The sequence below is a fragment of the Erigeron canadensis genome, chromosome 1 (genome assembly GCF_010389155.1).
Source record: "Erigeron canadensis isolate Cc75 chromosome 1, C_canadensis_v1, whole genome shotgun sequence".
In the NCBI taxonomy this organism is placed as follows: domain Eukaryota; kingdom Viridiplantae; phylum Streptophyta; class Magnoliopsida; order Asterales; family Asteraceae; genus Erigeron; species Erigeron canadensis.
In genome coordinates this window covers 211577-234308 of record NC_057761.1, presented here as the reverse complement: position 1 = coordinate 234308, position 22732 = coordinate 211577, and the positions used below count along the sequence as shown (strand labels likewise).

Sequence of the window (22732 nt, the reverse complement as noted above, 5' to 3'; positions counted from 1 at the left end):
GTTCTAGGTTCAAGTTTGTCAGGCGTATCGCGCTTCACAAGTGCCTTACATCCCCAGACTCTTAAGTAAGACAAATTAGGGACATCATCATGCCATAATTCGTACGGTGTCTTGTCAACCTTCTTGGTTGGAACCATATTGAGAATGCGTACAGCAGTCTCTAGAGCATAATCCCAAAACGAAAATGGGAGAGTTGTACGGGTCATCATTGATCTTACCATGTCTAGCAAGGTTCGATTTCTCCTTTCAGATACTCTATTATGCTGAGGAGTATATGGAGGAGTAAGTTGTTGGACAATTCCACATGCTTTAAGATAATCCTTAAAACTCTTGGCTTAAGTATTCACCACCTCGATCCGAACGAAGAATCTTGATGGTTTTACCGAGTTGATTTTCAACTTCATTTTTAAACTCTTTGAATGTTTCAAAGACTTCATGTTTATGTTTAAGCAAGTAAACATAACCATAACGACTGAAATCATCCGTAAAAGTTATGAAGTAGCTAGCTCCTTTCCTTGACACATGTCTAAATGGGCTACAAACATCGGTATGAATGAGTCCAAGAAGATCTTTAGCCCTTTCTGGCGAATGCTTAAAGGGTTTTCGTGTCATCTTGCCCGAAACACATGAATTGCATTTATCAAATGATTCATCATTCAATTTTAAGATCCCTTCACGTTGAAGTCTTTCAATGCAGTTTTTACCAATGTGTGCAAGACGACAGTGCCAAAGATAAGTAGAGTCCAAGTCCGTCTTGGCTCTTTTGCTAACATTATACATTGAATTATTTGAAATACAATCACGCATATCAATTTCATAAATACCATTAAAAGCAATAGCATCAAAATAATGAACATTATTTTTAGAAACTGAAATACCAATATCATTAAAAACATTAATGAATCCGTTGTCTTTCAACAAAGAAACTGAAATAACACCTCTAGTAATAGAAGGTGCATAATGACAATTGTCTAAAACAATAATTAAACCGGAAGGAAGAACTAAATGAAATTCTCCAATTGCTTCAACAGCTGCTGGTAGACCATTGCCCACTATCATCTGCAAAGCTCCGGGCTTCAGTTTCCTCCTTTTCCTAAGCCCCTGTAATTCATTACAGATGTGAGTTCCACAGCCAGTGTCATAAACCCACGATTTACGCTTAGTTAAGGAAAATAATTCAATGGTGAAGATACATGAAGTACTAGCGCCGCTAGTATTCTTCTTCTTCGAGTTCAACTCGGCAAGATACTTAGGACAGTTCCTCTTCCAGTGCCCGACTTCATTACAATGATGACAGCTCTGGTCTTTAGCCGTTGTACCCTTTTTCGTTAAAGGCATTTCATTGCCCTTGGCGATTGGTCGTTTTCTTTTCTGGACTTTTCCCCCCTTGTTTGCAAGAACTTGGGGTGTTGGAAATTTCTTTGGAAGTTTTTTTTCATACTCAATTATCATGGCATGGAGTTCAGTAACGGTATTACCCGTCCCATGTAAACGATAATTGCTCACAAAATTCTTAAAGTCCTTAGAAAGTGACTTGAAAATTATTCCAATCCTAAATGGAGGAGCATAAGCATTATTCAGCTTTTCCAATTCCTCAAAATACATTTTCAATTTTAGTATATGAGGTCCAACCAGTGTTCTTTGCTTGTGTTGTAGGCTAAGAATTGCTTTATGCAATTCATATAAATATTGCCTTCCAAACGCGGTATCGGTTGCACTCAACTCATTAGTTGCAACACCAATTCTAGGAACAACTGATCTCTCCTCATCAAGGACTTCATATTTATTTAGAACCATTCTCGGTCTATGAATGAGATCATTTGAGTTTTGTCCAGAAAGAACTTTTCTTTCAATCTTTTGCCGAAAAGCATTGGTGTTTGTGGAGGGATTCATTGCCATCTACAAAACAAATTAAGTTCAAAAATCAGTATTTTCGATAATCAATCCTTAAGAAATTAATTACCCAATGTTTATAGAATAAACAATTAATTTCATTAAGGCTAGGATCCAATTGACGTGCAACCATTTCATCAGTTGATCTGCTAGAAATGATTACACTCAAAAGGTAAGTGACGATCAATAATTGCATTACAAGTGCAATTCCTAGAAAGTATGGGACCTACGTAAGACACTCAATTCATCAAGTGATCTTTTGTAGTCATGTTTTGTCCCATCTTTTGCCACGGGTCAAGGTCTCACAGCTTAACTCGCTTTAAGTCGTCCAACTAAGAACGTGCAAAATTGACCACCACTGTATACCAGTGAATGGGTTTCGCCATGCAATCGCCATTTCACCACTGTGTACCAGTGAGTAAAACAACGATCCCATGTGTCCTTGACAAATTGGATGGCAAATGACTTAAGTTTATTGGGTCATTCAATTTGATATGTGATCAAAAAGTTATGTTTTGAAGATTCATGCATATCTTCTAAACATAATATTTAATAAAATCATTTGTATAGTCTTAACAACACAAGAGAGCTCGGTAGCTCCATTTGAACGCACAAAGAAGCGCAAGGGCAAAGGTTTGCGATGAACGCAATTAAAAAGGCTAGCGTGCTTCGGCTTATACCTCTCTTAGAGTTTGTTCAAATGGGTGAGCCGGTGTATCTCAAGGTTGTAAGACTCCAATTTTATTAAAAAATCTCTATTTCGATATTGCTTAGTCAAGTTTATATTTTCTCAAAACAATTTTACATCACACTTTATATCACAATAAATATGTAAAATCATAAACTATAACTTTTAAGCATGCAACGAGTTATGGTAGGCTACCTAAACATGTCACTATGGTTTATTCATGTCTAATCCGGCTCCCCCTTCAAAGAAGAGGACCACATACATCAAGTCGCCTTGATTGCGTAAGCCTTAAACATATACAAAACAAACAATTATCGCATAATCACATAGTTGCTCGTTGGAAATTCCAGTAGCTTCACGACCTGTTTAGACCTGTTTCTGGTCCGATTCAGATTTCGACCAGAACTACAAAGTTTTAGCCCTATGTGTTGAGAATCTACAGTTCAAAGCACGATTTCTAACTCATTACGGATTAAAAGATATGAATTTTTTAGTAAACTGTCGCAAAACAGAAAGTTTATATAAAAAATTCACATTCTCATACAAACATTCACATTTCAATACATCTCAAAACATAGCATATCATTTCATATCACATCATTTCATTTCATATCATAGGGACTGCATATCAGGCCTCAACGGTCATTCACATATTCCATAACTCCTCCCGTATAACCCAGAATACCCATAAGTAATCAAGATATCATTTGGGAAGTTAATATATGAAAACCATGCTTTTGTTGACCCTTTAGCGTGTCAAAGTAGTGTATTTTACCTCGTAGAAGCGTACAAAATGATAACGTAAGTTACCGAGCTTTGCAAATATTCCCGACTACCTATAATCATTAAATGACATAATGAGCTAATAAGTACCCACTTACTTATGGTCATGACTCAAGTCTAAATATCTATAAACATGACTCATGACAATGCTTGATGCATCGGAGGTTCGTTTAATACTTAAGGCTTACATAACTCGACGGAACTCGATATTCACTCACTAAATTAAACTTTCTGGAAACTTGACATCATCATCATCTTTTAAAAGTATTACCATTAGAAAGTAGACTCTCTCACAATTCCGTGGATAACTTATTTGTCAAAAACGGAGTTACTGTTCAAAAGTTATAGCCATTTGAAAATTCTGTCGCTATTGCGTCGCAACTACCAAATTGCGTCGCAGCTAAATGTCACTGTTTTCTGGTTGCGCCGCAACTTAGTAGCTGCACCGCAGCTAGTCCTGATTCTGCACAAAACTCATTGTTTAACCTCCAAAACTTAACCAAACACACCCCAAACGACCCCAAACCTTATGAACGACTTTTGCACCTCAAAATTCACCATTTTAAGACCATAATGAAGCAATGAAATCATTGATTAATCCTTTCTTGATTTGCATCACATACTTAAACGTTTTAGGTCAACGAATCAACGTTTAAGACATCAATTGATCATCTAATGACCTAAATCAATTATGGATCTGATTATATGATTTAAGTGATACAAAATCAATGTTATTATACCTTGAATACCTGGAGATCACAAAGGGGATGCAAAAACTTGATCAAAACACTCTCAAATCAACCAAATGATGATGAAATCGAACAATGAATTGATTATGGCAATGGGGAATGGTTAGGCTCAAAGAGAAAAGGATAATATGAGTAATTAGAAACTAATGACCTGCTCCAAGACCCTAATCCCGTTTTTTAGTTTTCAACCATATCAAAACTAGTCCCTAGACTTCCTTATGGCTCATATTTAGCTCAAAACACCTATGGGGAATACTTACAACACATTAAACACTTCAAGCACATCAAAAGGCACATAAAACATATCTTAAACAGTTTAGCACATCAAGCATTAAGGCACTAAAGCCTTGCATATATAACACATTAAACACATATAGTCATTAAATCATTTAAAGGCTTAACAGTTACGGTTTTACTTTTAAATATTTGGTTTTAATTATTTCGATCCTGTATACAACGTTTTTAATATATAATAAATTTAATCATAGTTACGTCTTACGTTCATGTAACATATAAAGCGTTCCTATAGCACATATTATTTTTTTACCAATTCTCATTTAACTCTCTAAAGTTTCTATTTTTTTTAAACTTTTATTCCACATCAAAGTTTTCTATTATATTTTCTTGACACTTAACTTTTGGGTTCTCATGTTTTCATCAAACAACTTTCACACAATTACGTTTTACTTTTAAACATTTGGTTTTGATCATTTTCACCCGTCTTTTTATATATATAACTTTCATCACCGTTTCGTTTTGCGTTCATGTAACATTGAAAGCATTAATATACTTATTGTGTATGTTTTATACATATTATTATTCTTTAACATTTTTTTCGGATATTTTACATAAATTTGAGTCCAAAACATTGTCGTGTAAAAAGCGTATTTCGCGACAACGCGCGAGTACAATAACTAGTTTAAATACTAGGTTTATGCTAAACTTATTTATTTTAGAGTAACTTTTGATATAACAGAAAAGTTGAAGGGTTTAAAGTGAAAGTTATAAAAAAAAGATAACTTTTGTTATGATGTTGTAGCGTTCCTTTCCCTGTATGCCAGCGAACAAGAAAGAACAAGAAAGAACAGAGTATAGTAGTAGTATACAACGGTCATCTCCTCATCTCTTTCTCTCTCCTAGGGTTCACTACCCGATCCACGACCCGATTGAGTGGCGAGGGTGTAGCCATGGTACCGCACCTGCCCCCTAATAATAACTACTTTGTGGATTCATTGGTTCATCCATGTTACAATTGGAATCTACTCGTAATAAATTAAGGGATTCATTCATTCATTCATAAAGGTACTTATTTTTACGGCGTGTCTTTGTCTATCCGAATCTGAATCTGTATCTCTATGTAGCTGTCCTTGAAAAATTCTCAGAATTCATTCATTCATAAGAAATGGTACAGTTCATATTTAGTCGTGGTGTTACTTACAATAATATATATATATATACAGTGAGAGTGATGGTGATGATAGTTGAAGTGTGCCACTCATACCACCATCTGTTTGATAAAATGCCACTCTACTTTTTTATTCATTTTTTTTTTCTTTCTATCCTCGTGGATATGATATGATAAACACTACTACTATTACATATTTGGCATGAATTATTGCTAATATAATAATAATAATAATGTATGTATTGTGTGTCATCCAGAGGTGAGATGATGTGCTGCTGATTTCTTCTATATGGACAACAAGGCTCTCAAACTTCAAACCAGGGAATGTAGTTTGCTGCTGCTTCTTCTTCGTCTTCTAAGTTATGAAGAGGTTTCCTTTCTCCCTTTCAATATATTCTTCATCTTTCATATTTCACATTTCCACGCGCAACTTCGGTTCCGCCCGATGCTTTCCTGATTATTCTCCTAGAAAACCTACCATCAAAGATTCCCAACTTGTCTATAACATTTCCACCTCCATTAAGCAACGCCGCAGGAGTCAACCTATTCAACAAATTCTCAAGCCATTCGAATCCGCCTTTAGACCTCAACACTTTATTTGGCTTCTCATGGACCTCAAGACTGACTACACCTTGGTTTTCAATCTCTTTCAATGGTTTTGCTTACGGACACTTCCGTCCCTCGAGGCTCGTTGCATTATTATTCATATTTCTGTTGCTGCAAACAACCCACAATTGGCTCATCGTCTGATACATGACTTTTGGTCTAAACCTAATGTAGATGCCACTCTCCCGTTTGCTCTTTTCACTGAAAAGTTGATATACACTTACAAGGAGTGGGGTTCTAAGCCCCAAGTCTTTGATATCTTCTTTCAAGTCCTCGTGGAACTTGGAATTTTTGATGGAGCCAAAAACTTATTCTATAAGATGTTAAACTACGGGGTGGTAATTTCTCTACATTCATGCAATTTTTTTCTCTCCCAGCTATCACTAAACGTCCATGACTGTAGGACTACACCACACATATTTACTGAATTCTTTAAACAGGGTGTCAAATGGGACACCACGGCACATAATATAATGATTCATTTCTTTTGTCAAATGGGCAAAGTGAAAGAAGCTCACAACTTGCTCATTCAAATGGAGTTGCGGGGCTACATGCCTGATGCTGTTAGTTATAGCACTATGATCAACGGGTACTGTCAGATTGGAGAGTATCATGTAGTTCTAACACTTATTGAAGAAATGCGAATCAAAGGATTGAAGCCGAACATGTTTACTCTTAACAGTGCAGTTTTCCTTTTATGTAAGATTGGTAAATTAGCAGACGCAGAGAAGGTTCTCAGGGAGATGATATACCAGAAATTAGTCCCTGATAAGGTTGTGTATACAACCCTAATTGACGGTTTCTGCAAAGCTGGAAATGTCGTTGCTGCATATAGACTGCTTGAGGAGATGCATAGTAAGAACGTTTTTCCTGATCTCGTAACATATACTGCTCTTATATCTGGTATCTTTAGAACAGGAAATATATCGGGGGCACACAATCTCTTTCTTGAATTGCGTGGTAGAGATATGGAACCAGATGAAATTACTTATACAGTACTAATTGATGGTTATTGCAAAGGAGGTCAGATTAAAGAGGCATTTTCTTTTCATAACCAGATGATTCGGATGGGTCTGACACCCAATGTTGTCACTTATACTGCCCTGGTTGATGGTTTATGCAAAGAAGGAGAGATAGATACAGCAAACGAACTTCTACAAGAAATGTGTGCGAAGGGTCTTGAATTGAATATATATACGTATAATACTCTTGTTAATGGTATTTGTAAAGTTGGAAATATTGTACAAGCAATGAAGCTAGTCGAAGATATGGAGATGGCAGGCATATGTGCTGATACTTTTACATATACAACTTTAATGGATGCTTATTGCAAGGCTGGAGACATGGCTACGGCTCATGAGCTGCTGCAGAAAATGTTGGATAAAGGGCTTCAGCCTACAGTCGTTACTTTCAATGTTTTGATGAATGGATTCTGTATGTCAGGGATGCTAGAAGATGGCAAGAGGCTACTTAAATGGATGATGGAAAAAGGTATCATGCCTAATGCCACCACCTACAATTCACTTATGAAGCAGTACTGTGTTCGAAATGATATGCACAAGGCAACTGAAATCTATAAAGGGATGTTAGGCGAAGGTCTTTCTCCGAATGGCAACACCTACAACATACTGCTAAGAGGCCACTGCAAAGCAAGAAATATGAAAGAGGCATGGTATTTGCATAAAGAGATGGTAGAGAAGGGTTATGATCTTACAGTAGATGCTTATAATGCTCTCATTAAGGGTTTCATTAAGAGGAAAAAATATATGGACGCCAAAAATCTGTTTGAGGAAATGAGGAGAAAAGGTTTAGTTGCAGATACAGATTTACACAATTTCTTTATGGATATGAACTATCATGAAGGGAATCTGGATTCGACGCTTGAGCTGTGTGATGAAGTGATAGAGAAAAGTATTCTAGATAAGACTGCTGACTGAACAACGTGGTTTGGCATTCCTGATTCTTAGCTTTGTGTTGCAGGTTGAAAGTCTAAGGTTTTTGATTTTCTAACAAAGGAATCCCATGCCTGGTATATTCCTTGTATATATAGGCTACTTATGATCTTACGGAGTATGATTGAGTGATATTGTTATGGTGCCTAGTGTTTGTTTCTGTAAATGTGAACAACTGAATTCGCAATGTCAAGATAATTGATACTGTTAGTATTAGTAAAATCATTTCTAACGGTTACAACTTTTTGAATCTGGATCAAGTGGTCAACTCAGACACTTTTGAATTAATAAGTGATCTTATAACAAGTTTTCTGTATATTTTTTAATCAACTATGTTAAGGATTTTGGATTAATAAAATCCTAATTATTCACGTCAGTTTTTAAATACCTTTTGTAGGATATTAATTATTCTTGGTACGCTTTGGAGGAAATGCTCATTAAAGAACTTGATATAATATTCAAAGTAACCTATTTTGTTTATTCACATAATCACATCCAAGCTAAATGAAACGATGTAATTTATAAAAGCATGGCTCCTGAGACGCTGATTTGTATTCTGACAGGCTTACAGCATATGGCCTACTAAGAACAATATTAAAGAGATAGTGAGCACAAACTCCATATTTTGGCTGGTGAGGTGATTACTGCTTGAAGAAGGTGAAGAAGTAGGAGGAGTTGCAAATTCTGTTGCATTTTCCATTGTACAAGTATAATTACAGCGACTTGGGCGTACTACTCTGTAGACTCCAGTGCTTGACAAAATATATATGTCTTTCCTGTTATCTTCTCCAAATGAGTATATGTAACCTAGAGCAGCCAAGTTAGTGTTTGGTACCGAGCTGCACTGTAATGGAGAATCAAGAGCACAGCTGAAAGGGATTGAAAATGTGGAAAAGTTCCCACTATTTGTTGGAGTTTCAGCAGCTGCCCATAAAGCAGTGGCATACAGATCTGCATACAGGTAACTGAATATCGTTTTATAGTTAGAATCATTTCCTTTAACTTTCATAATTAAGAAGTAAATGATTTCTCAGAATATCGAAACTTGAATACTAGAATGTTTCAATTCTTTTTTATAAGGATAAATGAGAAGTTTCTAAGAGTCTAGATGAAATTACGATGTTTTATTTTTTGTTGTTAAACTTGTTAGAAAAACGTTCATAGGCTCTTCATGTCTTACCTGCCATACATGCATGGATCCGTAGTAGAACGATAGAAATACCCGCCTGATATTGCTGCAGAACCTTCCTTTTTGTTTACGTCGTAGTGGTTATATCCCATTGCTGGAAAGATAAGATCTGTAGAATCAGTTGTATTTCCTATGGAAGATTGGTGAGAATTAACAGTAAGATGGCCTTCATATACACTCCAGCCATAGTTTCCACCCTTGGTAATGACATCAATCTCTTCATAACGATCCTGCCAATAAAATGGATGTGAACTTTATGCTGACCCACAAAAAGTGTTATGTATCGTTGTAGCAAGGAGAGTTGGAGACTTTGCAAAACCACTTCAAGAAACTTTGCTTGGAAATGTCCAAGTTTTTTTATTGATGAGTTGTAGTAATTTTTAGAAAAGTAATAAAATGAGAAGGCAGATGGCATTAAAAGAATACAATAAAATACAAATACTGTAACAAGATGAATAAAGTGAAAACTAAGAGGTTATACAAACCTGTCCAACATCTGCACATAGGAAGTAAGCAGGTCTTTCCGAATCAAAGCTACAACGCCAAGGATTTCTGAGTCCTAAGGCCCATATTTCAGGCAACAATTCTTTATCTTCAGAGTAGGGATTGTCACGAGGGATTGAATAATTTCCCCATAAATTCATATCATCTGCCTCTTCTAGAAAAAAAATTCAATTGTTATCTAAATGGGGCAGAGGAACTGGTGCCTGCCTAAACTTCAATAAAAAAACCGGATACTTACTAGGTATTGTATCAACATCCACCCTCATAATCTTTCCGAGCAAGGATTTTTTGTTTTGTGCAAATCCGAAAGGACCGTTTCTACCTCCACCATCTCCCAGCATAATATACAGATACCCGTCAGTAGGCCCGAAAAGAATCTGGCCACCATGATTATTTGTAAATGGAAGCCCCATCGTAAATATTCTTCTCACTTCTTCAGGTTTCCCTTTTGTCGCCTACAAACATAAACAATCTTAGATAATGACATGCATATCATTTTTACGTAGGACCAGTCTTTTGTGGTTGTTTTCTTCTGACTTTAGTATGTTTGAGTTATAGCATGTGCTCACAATACATGTGCTAAGTCAATAAGTCAGTGCATTACCTTTGCAGGTTCTGATGATGTCCCATTAACAGTGTACTCTGCCACCACATTATGATACTGACATGGGTGATCTGCTCCCCCTGAACTCCCTATTTTTGAAGGGTCACAACCCACGTCTGAGTTACAACCACATCTTCCTGAACACGTGGACGACTTTTCTTTGTCACAATTGAACGAAGCAAAGAAACGCCCATTTTCAGCAAACTTTGGATGGAACGCTATCCCCATCAAACCAAATACGGTATCAAATTTGATTTGATCTGTTAAATCTACAAAAGGGCTAGATTCATCTAATCCCAATGGTTTTCCAGAGCCATGTGTAGGAATTTTTGCGAGCCATATTTTTCCAGGTAGGTCTGAGAAGAAAGCTTGGTCTGACCCATCTGGATGAGCAGCCATATTGATATACCCTTTATCTCCAAGCCTCTCAAGACATATGCCTTTTGGAGGAACAGGGTGTTCGGTCGAGTTAAGCAGTATTGGTCTCCCGTTGAAACACTGAGTCCTTTCATCTGGTCTACCACCAAATGCAGTACAGAAATCGCTTCTTGATTGCCAAAGATCAGTGAACTTAGATGATGTGTTCTGTGGTAATCCACCAGCACCTTGTAGTGAAGGGGCAAATGGAGAATTATGCATGGAGACGTTTTGGCATGTCTCCCACACGTATGTACAGAAACTAGTTTCAGATTGGTTGGACAGAGAAGAATCTGCTGAGTTAGGAGAGTCACAAAGAACTGGAACTGAACGGATTTGTGATTGAACGTTGAATAGGTTTGCCGAGAACTGATCACATGTCTGCATATAAAAGCAGTCCGATAACATGCGATGTGTTAGTTCCAGTGCTGCAATATAATGCAAGCTTTCTAGCCTATCATATCGACAACATAACATCTCCTATATAGTCTGCCTGGTGATTCAAAATCATGTGTTTACTTTCAACGTTACAAGTTCATTACAATTTGATTAACGAAATCGTGCTTCTGTTTGGTGCAATCTTTGCCAAAACTTCTTGAGGGTTTTTTGGGCTGACCAAATACTTAATTTGTTGGTAATGATGCATGATTGTGGAGGACGAGTTGGGGAGGTGGTGGTCCACCTTATTGCATCTATGGGTGTATTTAAACTTATGCAAGTCTGATACTTCATCTAGACTTGGTCTCGGCCTTAGGCCTGGAAAGAGCGGAAGTCAGGATCGGGTTTGCTAACCAAAAACTTAATTTGTTGGTGTAGGTCCTATTAAATTAATTTTCATGGGTTGACCACTCAAGATCTGCTTGCTGACCAAAAGCCTGACCTATGGCGGTCAGTTTGTATTCGCAACTCAATCATAGATGATGGAATCATCAAAGATTTGACCTTTTCGGTGTAGGGCAATAGTGGTGGGTAAAACCAGTCAGGAAACTGAACCAGATGTGGGTATGTTCGGTTAAGTTCATGGCTTTAACTTTTTTGCAAATGTGTGGAGCTGGGTATTGTTATAGTTTTTAGTTCAGTTTAGTCTGGAACTAGCACCAAACTGGCTCCTAAAAATATTTATAGTCGGCTTTTCAAAATGTGAAATGGGCATGTTTAGGTATATATATCAAATAAAAAACTCTAGTTTGCATTTGGTGAAAGCTCTGGTCAAAGATTGATGTACTTTGGATCATTCTGGTTACCTGTTCCATTTTTATTTTATTTATTTTATTTCTAGCTTGATCCGGGTTTGTTTTCATAGCTTGATAAATAACCTATTTGTACTAGAATATTTCTTATTAAATTGCTCCCGGACTTGCAGCCGTTACAAAATTAGTCTTGCATCATTCATAACTCTGTTTCTCTTTGCCTCTGGAGTTTACCGTAATTCATGTACAATATACTTCTGCAAAGCAGATTGGCAAACAGGAATATGGGGTTGTCGAGTTATGAGCTCAGATAATCTCTTACAAAAGTAGTACGTATAAAGAACCAATTATTGTGATAAAGATCAACAAAAGCACATATCAGTTTGATGGGAAATAGAAAGCATGATAAACTTACAGCACAAAGAATTGATTTGATAGCCGAAGCACAGTCAGGTTCGGAAACCGAGATGTTCATAGCTTCAAACTCCATCTGTAGCTGTGAGTCTTTGGTTGAATCACAACACACCCTCCCCTTGTAGGGACAAAATGCCAGAGATTCATTTTCAATCACAGGTGCCCCTTATTTACATTTACACACATCACGTCAGTTATCAAACATATACAGGGTAACTAATACTACCTGATAGATATATTACTATGTGTGCATAGAGAGACTCACTCAAGTTGGTACACATGGGTAGTGAAGTAGAAGGATTGCAATTCATCAGTAAGAGACACAGCAGCAGGGGAAGAAGAAAGCTAAGAAAAGCTTCCATTTTTTCTCATTAGTTGCAAATAGATAATCTCTCTTTCTGTCTCTACATATACATATATATACACGTGTTATTGTATGTGTTATGTCTGTCTCTAGGTATGTATACATATATGTATGTATGGGTCAATGTTTATCCTCCAATTTGTTCAAACAGCCTTTAAGGCTGTCTAATCATGGACAGGAAAACAGACAAAAACTGCCCTCAAAAAAGGGTGGCCACTCGTATAAACTATTTAGTGCCCATTACTAATTCGAGTAAAAGTTAGCTGAAAAGCAAAGGTCCCCGCCCCCTCTCTCCATTGACAATGGAGGCACAAACAAGAAAGGTTGACTTGAAGCTACAAGTTTAGGCTTATGATTTCCAAAAACTTTTGTGTGGTCTATAAGCCCATTTTTCTGAGGTGAGTTGTATGCAAGTAAGTCAAATATGTGTAAGTTTTTGTATAACGGGATATTAGTACGTAAAGTTTCTGATCGTTAAGACATGTTTCCTAAGTTTGCTTTAAAGTAAACACCCCTGGGGCTGGGGATAGATGGATGTCCACTTTACCAGTAAGAAACAATAGATTAATTGATTAAGACACCAATCAACGAAATTATTTATTTTTCCCAACTTGGGAATATCTCAAGGTGATATAGTTGTTATGGGTGGATAGAAGTGAACTAAAGCAGCTGTATAATACTAAATTTTTGTTAACAATTTTGTTTGACGCTACCGATCCCGAAATTGCTCAAACCATGGTACCGATCCCGGTCCCATTTGGATTGGTACCGGTACCGTACCGAGACGGGACCGGTATATCGGTACCAAATCCCGACTAGTCCGAATTAAAACTAGCTTCAATTCTTCACTAACTCTCAATTGGTGCATGAGTGTATCGAAGATTAAAGAGCACAGAAGTCGTGAAAGAAAAGAGAAACAATCATCAAATTTTTACAATGTATGTACAATTAATAAGATATAATTTTCACTGTACTGTTATATGGAAAAGTAGTAAACTAAAATTAGAAAATATATCAGTTATACAAGCAAATGTAATTTTTATATTTAATACAGTAGTTAACATCTCAGAACTTTTATCTAAAACATATTACTTTTTTATATCAAATTCATTTTTTAATAACAAAATGTATGGCACATTAATTGACAAATAAAAAGTCGATCGGTCAATGTCCATCAAGTTAGAATGGTGACAAATTTAAAAGAATGTAGTTATCATTTGCAGAAAGGTCGGAGGAAGAAATGAGAATAAAGTCAATAAACTAGAGAATAGAGGTACTGCTACTTTTTTTATTTGATGTGTAGATTATTATGAGGTCTGAGAGAATATTGTGTTGATCAATTATTGTATAAACTAAATACATAATGAATTAGAGATGTGCACTTAATCATCCAGAAGATGTAGAGGGAAGAAGACCTGACTCGGTTGAGGGTCGGGTTCCCGTTTAGGGTATGCGCTAATGATGGGGTTTAGGTGATAGAGATAAAGCCACAAGAGTTTAGAGAGAATTTAGAGGGGGTGATTTATGTTATGGTGTTAGGCCCCTAATGATCTCTATATATAAAACACACCCAAGGGGAAACACTAATTTATAAGTATGGTAATTACGTCCATCAAATAATTACCTATTAATTATTTAGGGGTAATTAGGTCATTGATCATTATAATTAGATAAATGATCGATTATAAGAGCCACACACATATATATATATATATAAATATTAAAACAGTAGGAATCCTAGCCTTTTAAGCCGTCCTCCCTAAATCAAAGCTATGCTTAAATGTTGCCACATAAGATTTATCCTATGTGGCATCTCCATGTTTTTTTTAAATTATCAATCTTTTTTATAGAAAATATAGTATAAATTAGAATATAGAAACTATAAAATTGGATATATCGTATATGAAAACAATATATTTATGGGATTGATCAAAATTAATTTGGCAAAAATATTACAAATCCACAAATTCTTACATACCCTTTATTATTGTTGTTGTTGTTGTTGTTATTATTATTATTATTATTATTATTATTATTATTATTATTATTATTATTATTATTATTATTATTATTATTATTATTATTTATTTTTATGTTTATTTTTAATAAAATCGTCACTTTGTACGTACGATTACAAATTATATATTACTAAATCCTTATATTTGTTAGAATTATACGTACGATTACAAATTAATTTGTTATTGATTCCATTTGTATGTATTTAGGATGAATGGTAATATAATCTAATCACATTAGTAATTCTATAAAAAGGGTTTTTTTTTTAAGCTTTATTTTGTGTATGTATATAATTGCTATTTAACAAATAGTTAAACATTCATCAAGCTCTATGTAGTCAAAATATTCAATCATCATGATGTGGAAATAATATACTCTATAAGAACTAATAGACGATAATAGATTTATCAAAATAGGTTGGTTCAGAGTTCAGACATCTTCACCTAATTCTTGATCATATACTCTGGGCACTCCAATAAATCGAATTCGCGTGTTTCAACTTTACATGTAGGTCTACGCTACACTTCATTGTTTTGTTTTGTTGAACTAATTGTATGTTGCGGGTATTCGCCCAACTATAACAATTCTTTAAAGTATAGTCAAAGTACTCAATGCCAAATTTCAACCTGAATTTAGGTTTATTTGTATGTTAAAACATTATGCATGGAGTTCACATTACATAATCTATCATCCAAGGATTAGAGATCACTTTTTTTTTCATGTTTCATAATATAGTTTATTATTATACTGCTTTAAAAAAAATCCGCACATCGTGCGGGTAAAAGACCTAGTATATATATATAAATACATTAAGGGTGACAATCAAATGAGAATGAAATTAAAATGAGAACAAATGAGAACACTTAAAAATTACATTTTGATGCATTAAAAGTCCATAAAACTAACATAGTGCTTAACTAATTATCATTATTTAAGTGTTTAACAACACATTGGTTCGTCAAAATCGAAAAAAATTTGTTTTTTTTTTGATGCATCATATTGATAAATATGCATCCAAGATGGATGCACACAAAAAAACGTGATTTTTTAGATTTTGACGGATCAATGTGTTGTTAAACACTTAAATAATGATAATTAGTTAAGCACTATGTTAGTTTTATGGACTTTTAATGAATCAAAATGATGTTTTTAAGTGTTCTCACCGTTCTTATTTTAAAAGTGTTCTCACCGGAGTATCACCCAATACATTAATATATATATATATATTTTTTATTCTAACATTCTCCCACTTGGCCGGAGTAATCATTTATTATGAATATTAGATTAGCCTGATCATAAATTAATACTCATTTTAGTTTTAAACCAGAACTGTAGCAAGCAAATACGGTCGTTGAGCCAGTTATTCAACTCAGGACCCCCATTAATCATACTACAATCCAAAATTTAAAATCTAAGTAAACATTAGGATCAAATGACAAATAAGCCTAAATATTGATTTGTATAATTAGTGTCTACGCCATTAGGCTAGCAAAACGTATTTAGAGACGAACAAATCTAAGGGAGGAAAAATTCTTAGCTAATCTTTCATAGTATGATATGCAGTTGCGCATGGTCATCAGTAACACCTGTCTTTATTTTGAGCTCTTAGAAAAGACTTATGGGTGATAGACCTTTAGTTAGAGGTACCTTAAGCGAGCATATCATGAATGTATTCAATATGAGTATTTATTTTCCTCTACTTGTTCAAACTGTTATTGTTTGAAAACAATAATCTCATATTGAATCTAATTGAGCTCCTCTCAAACTGTTACTGTTCGAGAAGTTAGGGTAACTGACTTTTATCACAATAAGTCTTCAATATGTTACTAATATGGAGTTACTTATGAGTCAATTGATAAATTTCCAACAACATTATATGGCCAAACATATGTCATAATAACTTAGGTTGATAACAGTTCCTTATGACTCTTCCATAAGATAATTATGTCTGCTGACTTAAGGATATGCCCTGAAATTAACATTATGTTTCCTCTGAATAAGACGAAAAAAAGAGTTCAGAGTAGTCAATCAGATTTAATCTTCTCATTTCCTTTTATAGTTCAAATTATAGTCTTTCGTTTTTTCTAGATGTTGAAATACTTTCTAAGAGGCTTTATCATAATCTAGACTAAAACTATACTTATATTAGTCTAGTGATCCAGCAATGTAATCAATATCTAAACGAGTTCAGACTTGAACATACATAAGGCTTTCAACTAATGAAGCATATATAAGGCTTCTAAGCATATAGAAATAATCTCATTTATCCTATTAGCCTCTAAAGAGAGCAATATTGCATGTTACACTTATAAGGATCTGCTAAGTACAAAAGTTTATGGGAAGAAAATAATATCCCGTCAGATCTATCATGTCAAATATGAGTTATCATTACTTTGACATTATGTAACATATACTTGTCAAAAGATTTCCATCTATATAAGGACAAGTTTACATTATTTGCTCCCACTCATCTTTAGGTAGGTACATTAATCCACTCGAATACTCATGAAAAGAATTGCATTAGAATTTCATCAAAATCCACTTACATCAACTCATATATGGATTTTATTAACTTACAGGCTAAATGTTTTTCATCTAAGCTAAGACTTATAAGGTTCATTTATGAACATGTAAGTTATGAAAGTTGTTTTATTATCCATCTAATATAGCTCTAAATCATAATAAGCTACTAAAACAACACTGATCCTCAAAAAACCTTGTAAGACAAGCAAGTAGGTTCTTTGATAACTTATATCCTCTCGAGTTAAGTCATTACGCAATCAATCATTCTTTTAAAATAATAACGGTTTCATTCGAATTTAGTTTAAGTTATGAACACCTTTAAGGTAATTCAACCAAATTCCAAACGTTATAGTAATTTATGAGGTTAAGATGCCAATAATAGCTTTATGACATGTAGAAGATTGATTATTGCTAACAGCATAATTAGAAGAGGTATAGAATCAGTAAACTTTCCAACATCCATTTCAACTTTAATCAGGTAAGGTATATAATCATCAAGGTTAGTAGATCTTTTGGATCTAGATTGATGAACCTCTTGAGTTGATTATTGGGTTTATTAAAATTTCAGATTTATAGATTAGCTCTTGGTTAACTATCAGGTATATTAGGAGCAACATTTATTTCTAAGTGTGTAAAAGTTGGTAAAGTCTGGTAGAGTCAACCCCCCCCCCCCCCGGGCCTGTTGTACTTCATAGCTTTACTACTGCCACTAAGCTTAGAAATCCTTAGAAATTCAGCATGCTTAGGGTCAACATTATATTAAGACGAAAACAAAATCTAATAGAGAAAACAACTTAATGATGTTTATAACTTTATATCATTTTCTCTTATTAAGGATTACATGAGGTTTCATGTAAGAAATCTAAGTTTGCCAATATTCAATTAGGTATCAATTAAACTTTGGTAGGAGTAATATTGGATACTAAGGAGACAAGTCGTTATAGAGCAATATCATGCATAAGAGGTATATTTTAAGGTAAAAACAAATTGTCACTTCCCCACCTCTTGAAACTTTTGCAAGTTATAATCAGGATACATAATGCTCCCACTAATCTCTAAGATCTCTAAGAACTTAGTATGAGAAGTTTTAAATGATACTGTGATGTGGGAAACTATACATATATGTTAGACTTCATTACCTTATTGTCCTGATTTCATAAGAAATTATAAAGGACAAATTTAGAAGGAATCATAGTAAATATATATGAATAGATTTCTATAAGACATTTGATTAGTGGTAGCTAGATACATTAGATACAAATTATGTCTGAATATTCCAATTTGAGATAAGCTCCATTAAGTTTGATGAGATAGAACCCATGATGCAAGCTCACTAATTCCCTTAACCATTTACAACTTAAGGCATTTAACACATGCTTAAAGTCAATAAGAATGAGATTTGATAAGAATTCATCCTTCGTCATGATTGCTCATGAATTTTGATCTTAATGGATGAAATTCATGTGTCTCATTGTCCTTTTGCTAAATTATTCATTTTAAGGATAACAAAAAGTTGTGAAATTGCATTATATCAGCTAGTGCTATGCTAAGGGTTTCTATCCAGAAAGTGATAACCAATCAGATGAGTGTTTAAGCTAATAGTGACCGGGTTTTGGGTCATTTAAACCATGTAACTGTCAAATTTATAGCCTTAGTATTGATACTATATTCCGAGTAATCCAAAATATGTAAGGTATCATAAACCCTAAATAAACAGTCATTAGTGTTCTTTGAACCTTAATCACTTACTCTCATGGTAGTCATATATGGATTTTGGTATGGAAACACATATAACTAAATTTAATGCATCATGTGTTAATCGAAATATTAATATTAGCAGACTTAAGTATCATTAATTTATTCTAGTTATCTAAGCCAACTACTTCCTTAGATTATGGATAGTCATATCGCTCATGCCTGTGCTAATGACATAATCGTGCAAGGTGACTTTCCTTTCGAAAGGACTTAAAGCTAGAAAATAGACCTTAGAACCATCATCTTTAAAGTTAAGTGGTAGTAAGGTAAATGACAGTCCACGAATGCACAACTTATGTTATAGTTAAGCTAGACAAGAAAGTAAATAAGAAGATAAACAACAAGAACAATGACAAGTTCAATTGTAATAAATCAATGCAAGTATAATCATATGTATCATTGATTAAACGATGAATATATGGTCGATCTTACAAACTTGACTTACAAGAATACAAATGAACAAGGTAATTGCTAAGTCTAGACACACTATAAACTTGAACAATTATAAGTGACACACACTTTAAAGGTGACAAACACATTTGATACAATGCGGCTGTGTTGCTTTATATATAGGAAGAATTAGGGCAACACAGCCTTCCTTTGATGGTGATAGATGGTGGTTGTCGACGTCCCATTGGCTCCTTGTACTTCCATGCAAGAGCCATTGTCTTCTTTACCAAAATGGGTATGAGAGAGAAGACCCTAATTTTGGTCCCAACATGTACCTTTCCCATATGAGGTATGTTACAGTTGGAAGAACCACCATGTGACTCTTGTCTTTATTTGTTTGAAAAACTTCCCGCCATGACAAACATTTGGGCAGCATACAACCCGCTGAAGAAGGTTACTGGACTCGCTGAATACTCGCTGACAACCTACGTTAGCGAGCAAGTCTGGTCAGCGAATCCAAGACTCAACAGTAAATACTATCCAGTTTCTAGTTTCATGCCATTCTTTTCCTGTACGTATATTGCTATCAACAAACTCATTTTTCTTTGGTACTTCCGAGTCTTATTGTTGATTTTAAGGCATCTAATCGTACTAATGGAGAAGTCATTATTTAAGGCACTAAGAAGCTTAACTGATTTCCATGTATAAGCCCTTTAGTTTAGGGGACATGACATTATGTATTAGGATGTATTCACATATGATACTTAACTAATTTAGAATTTGTATTTGCATGAGTTTTATGAATTATTTTGATTCTTCCATTTTCACAGAAAACACATTAGTCTGTGAATTTAATAATATGGAATAACTCACCTAATAAGAATCACGTAAGGAGTTCTTGTTTAATATAAGAGACATAGTTATTGACTTATCCCACTTCTTATGCTCAAGTAATCTTCCATTATACTTTATCAGAAGGAGAAATCGGTGTCATGTCTTAATGGAAAAACAAGACTCAGTAAGAGCAAAATCTATTGAAACTTGTGATGAAGCAAAAATTACTTTGGATTTTTTAATTAGAGTGGATTAATGTTGAGATTTAAAGTTATAGAAGAGACTAACAGGGCAAAACTAATTTGAATTATTGAAGAAGTGATATTATTCTACTATAACACCAAAATAGTAAACTAAGTAATATTCTACATAAATAATTGCATTCACTTTGGTTAGTAGCAATTACCTAAGCATTAGGAATAACATGTGCAAGGTAAATGTAACACATTACCTTTGGACAGAAGCAAAACATATAAGTTTAGTGCACATGTGAAGTTTGCCAGACATGAATGTAACACATCAGCTTTGGCCAGAAGTAAAACTTTCAAGTACTTAGGGCAGATGTCATGTGTATGCCAATGAACAAATATTAATAAATATGCAACATAAGTACAACACATCACCTTTGGGCAGAAGTGTAATATTAATGCATATTAGACTAATGTCATATGTATGTCTACATCAACACTAGAATGAATGATGTAACGACATTAGGACACACATTTATATGACTGGGCTTTGTTCATTATGTTAGACATACATATTTTACGACAATGCTTAATTACACTAAATGACAGTGTAAGAGTAGCACATCACCTTTGGACAGAAGTGGTACCTTAATAAGGTCATTTAGTTAAGATAGGTAAAATCAATCAAATAAAATAAGTTGATTGATTATGTGTTATAAAACATGATTTAAGTTTTATAAATCTAAAGAACTTAACACTAAAGTTTGACACTAAATGAGTTCCCGGGAAAAGAATTAGCTTTCAGTAAATGTAAGTTCACCAAAAAAATTCTTGATGTATGTCGACATAAAATTTTATGGTTGTGATAAAATTTCATTTTTATTAAATGTACACCTGTGTAGAATCAACATACATTGATAAACATTTCAACTTCATAGTTGTTAACTAAAACACATCCTACACATGTGTAGACGACTAATACAACTGGATACGCATACATACATCTCCTACACATATGTAAGATCAACATATATTCAAAAGTTTTAAGCTAGAATTTTGAAAACTTACTCGATTTAGCTACAAAGAGGTTACTGAACACACTATCTTCTTCATGAAACAATGAATTGACTTTGTCATCATGTATAGTTGCATCCTCTTCCATATTCACCTATATAATTAAATAATTTCATATAAAAAATTTAGAAATAAAAAAACTATTGTAATTGATGATAATCGAATTGAGGATTACTTAACTGTTATAGTTTGACCGGAATTTGGATCGGAATTTTGCAAAAACGGGAATATGAATTATTGACCGTGATATGAATTTTATGAAGCTTTCTTTTTTTGTACAAATTGAGATCCGAAATCGAATCTAATCATAATTATTGGAGGTTTGATCGCGATTTCATGTAGGATTAATCGGATGCAGATCTGATCGGAATTTTGCAGATTTTGATCGTAATGTTGTTGAGAGCAGAAGGTGTGTTTTACACACACTTAAGAACGCAAATTGATTTATTTACACATTATATAGTGATAATTACATGTTAAAATGACCAGAATACCCTTCATGATTTAAATTTGATCTTGATAAATGGAGGGCTAGGATTGGTTCTTGAGTTTCTTTTTTTAGGGGTTTTTAAAATAACTCACCCCTATATACATTAATTAAGTTAGTTACAGTAGAATCTATATAAATTTAATCTAAATGAATTAATAACCTTGATAAGATTAATAGTTTGTCGGGTCTCAACTTAGGACTAGTATATAATTGGACACCAATTGATAAAATAAAGTAATAATTTTTTGAAATACCAATATAATTTTATAGGTCCAACAAACTATAAATTAATAATTCTTAAATATTTCAAAATCTAATATTGTTTAGTAAAATTTGAATTTATATTCACTTTTTTTTTTACTTCAAATCTATGTTGAATATAACTTTGAATTTCTCTATTGCACTTAAGAGTTGAGACACTGTCTTCTCGTAAAGCAACAAAAATTTGTGAAGAGTTGTTGCTTTCAATGCTTCTTTCTGAGTGACTGATGTCAAAGCTACTGTATCATCCTCAATTTCGTCATCAACCGGATGTTGAACAGTATCCGTCACAATTCTTAAATGCTTTGAACCTCATAACATTCATTCTTTTTATTAGGATAATCTCACAACTCATTCACATCCGTTTTGTGCTAATTATGCATACCGGTAACCAAGTTCTTAAGATCACGAATGTCTTCATAATTTACATCGTTTAAATCACT

General features: G+C 34.1%; 2 protein-coding genes across 3 annotated transcripts; one reads left to right on the top strand and one right to left on the bottom strand.

Annotated features, from left to right (window-relative positions):
* Positions 1-5178: 5178 nt before the first annotated feature.
* LOC122585407 (pentatricopeptide repeat-containing protein At1g05670, mitochondrial) lies at positions 5179-8315 on the top strand. Its single transcript, XM_043757541.1, has 2 exons — positions 5179-5415; positions 5776-8315. The coding sequence occupies exon 2, from the start codon at positions 5881-5883 to the stop codon at positions 8059-8061; it is 2181 nt and encodes a 726-aa protein (XP_043613476.1). The 5' UTR covers positions 5179-5415; positions 5776-5880; the 3' UTR covers positions 8062-8315.
* Positions 8316-8507: 192 nt separating this feature from the next.
* Positions 8508-12756, bottom strand: LOC122585409 (HIPL1 protein-like). 2 transcript variants are annotated; one of them, XM_043757542.1, is made up of 7 exons: positions 12660-12756; positions 12396-12559; positions 10374-11171; positions 10008-10224; positions 9751-9923; positions 9257-9495; positions 8508-9041 (listed from the first exon to the last, which is right to left on the bottom strand). In XM_043757542.1, exons 1-7 carry the CDS (start codon positions 12754-12756, stop codon positions 8642-8644), a joined length of 2088 nt encoding a protein of 695 aa, XP_043613477.1. In that variant the 3' UTR covers positions 8508-8641. The 2 variants fall into 2 exon arrangements, with proteins under 2 accessions (XP_043613477.1, XP_043613478.1); XM_043757543.1 differs by having other exon boundaries at positions 9751-9920.
* Positions 12757-22732: the final 9976 nt, after the last annotated feature.

Coding starts and splice junctions, on each gene's coding strand:
- LOC122585407 (XM_043757541.1), top strand. CDS start 5,881: ATGAAGAGGTTTCCTTTCTCCCTTTCAATATATTCTTCATCTTTCATA.
- LOC122585409 (XM_043757542.1), bottom strand. CDS start 12,756: ATGGAAGCTTTTCTTAGCTTTCTTCTTCCCCTGCTGCTGTGTCTCTTA. Junction 12,560..12,659: donor ACCCATGTGTACCAACTTGA/GTGAGTCTCTCT, acceptor AATGTAAATAAG/GGGCACCTGTGATTGAAAAT. Junction 10,225..10,373: donor CATCATCAGAACCTGCAAAG/GTAATGCACTGA, acceptor TTATGTTTGTAG/GCGACAAAAGGGAAACCTGA.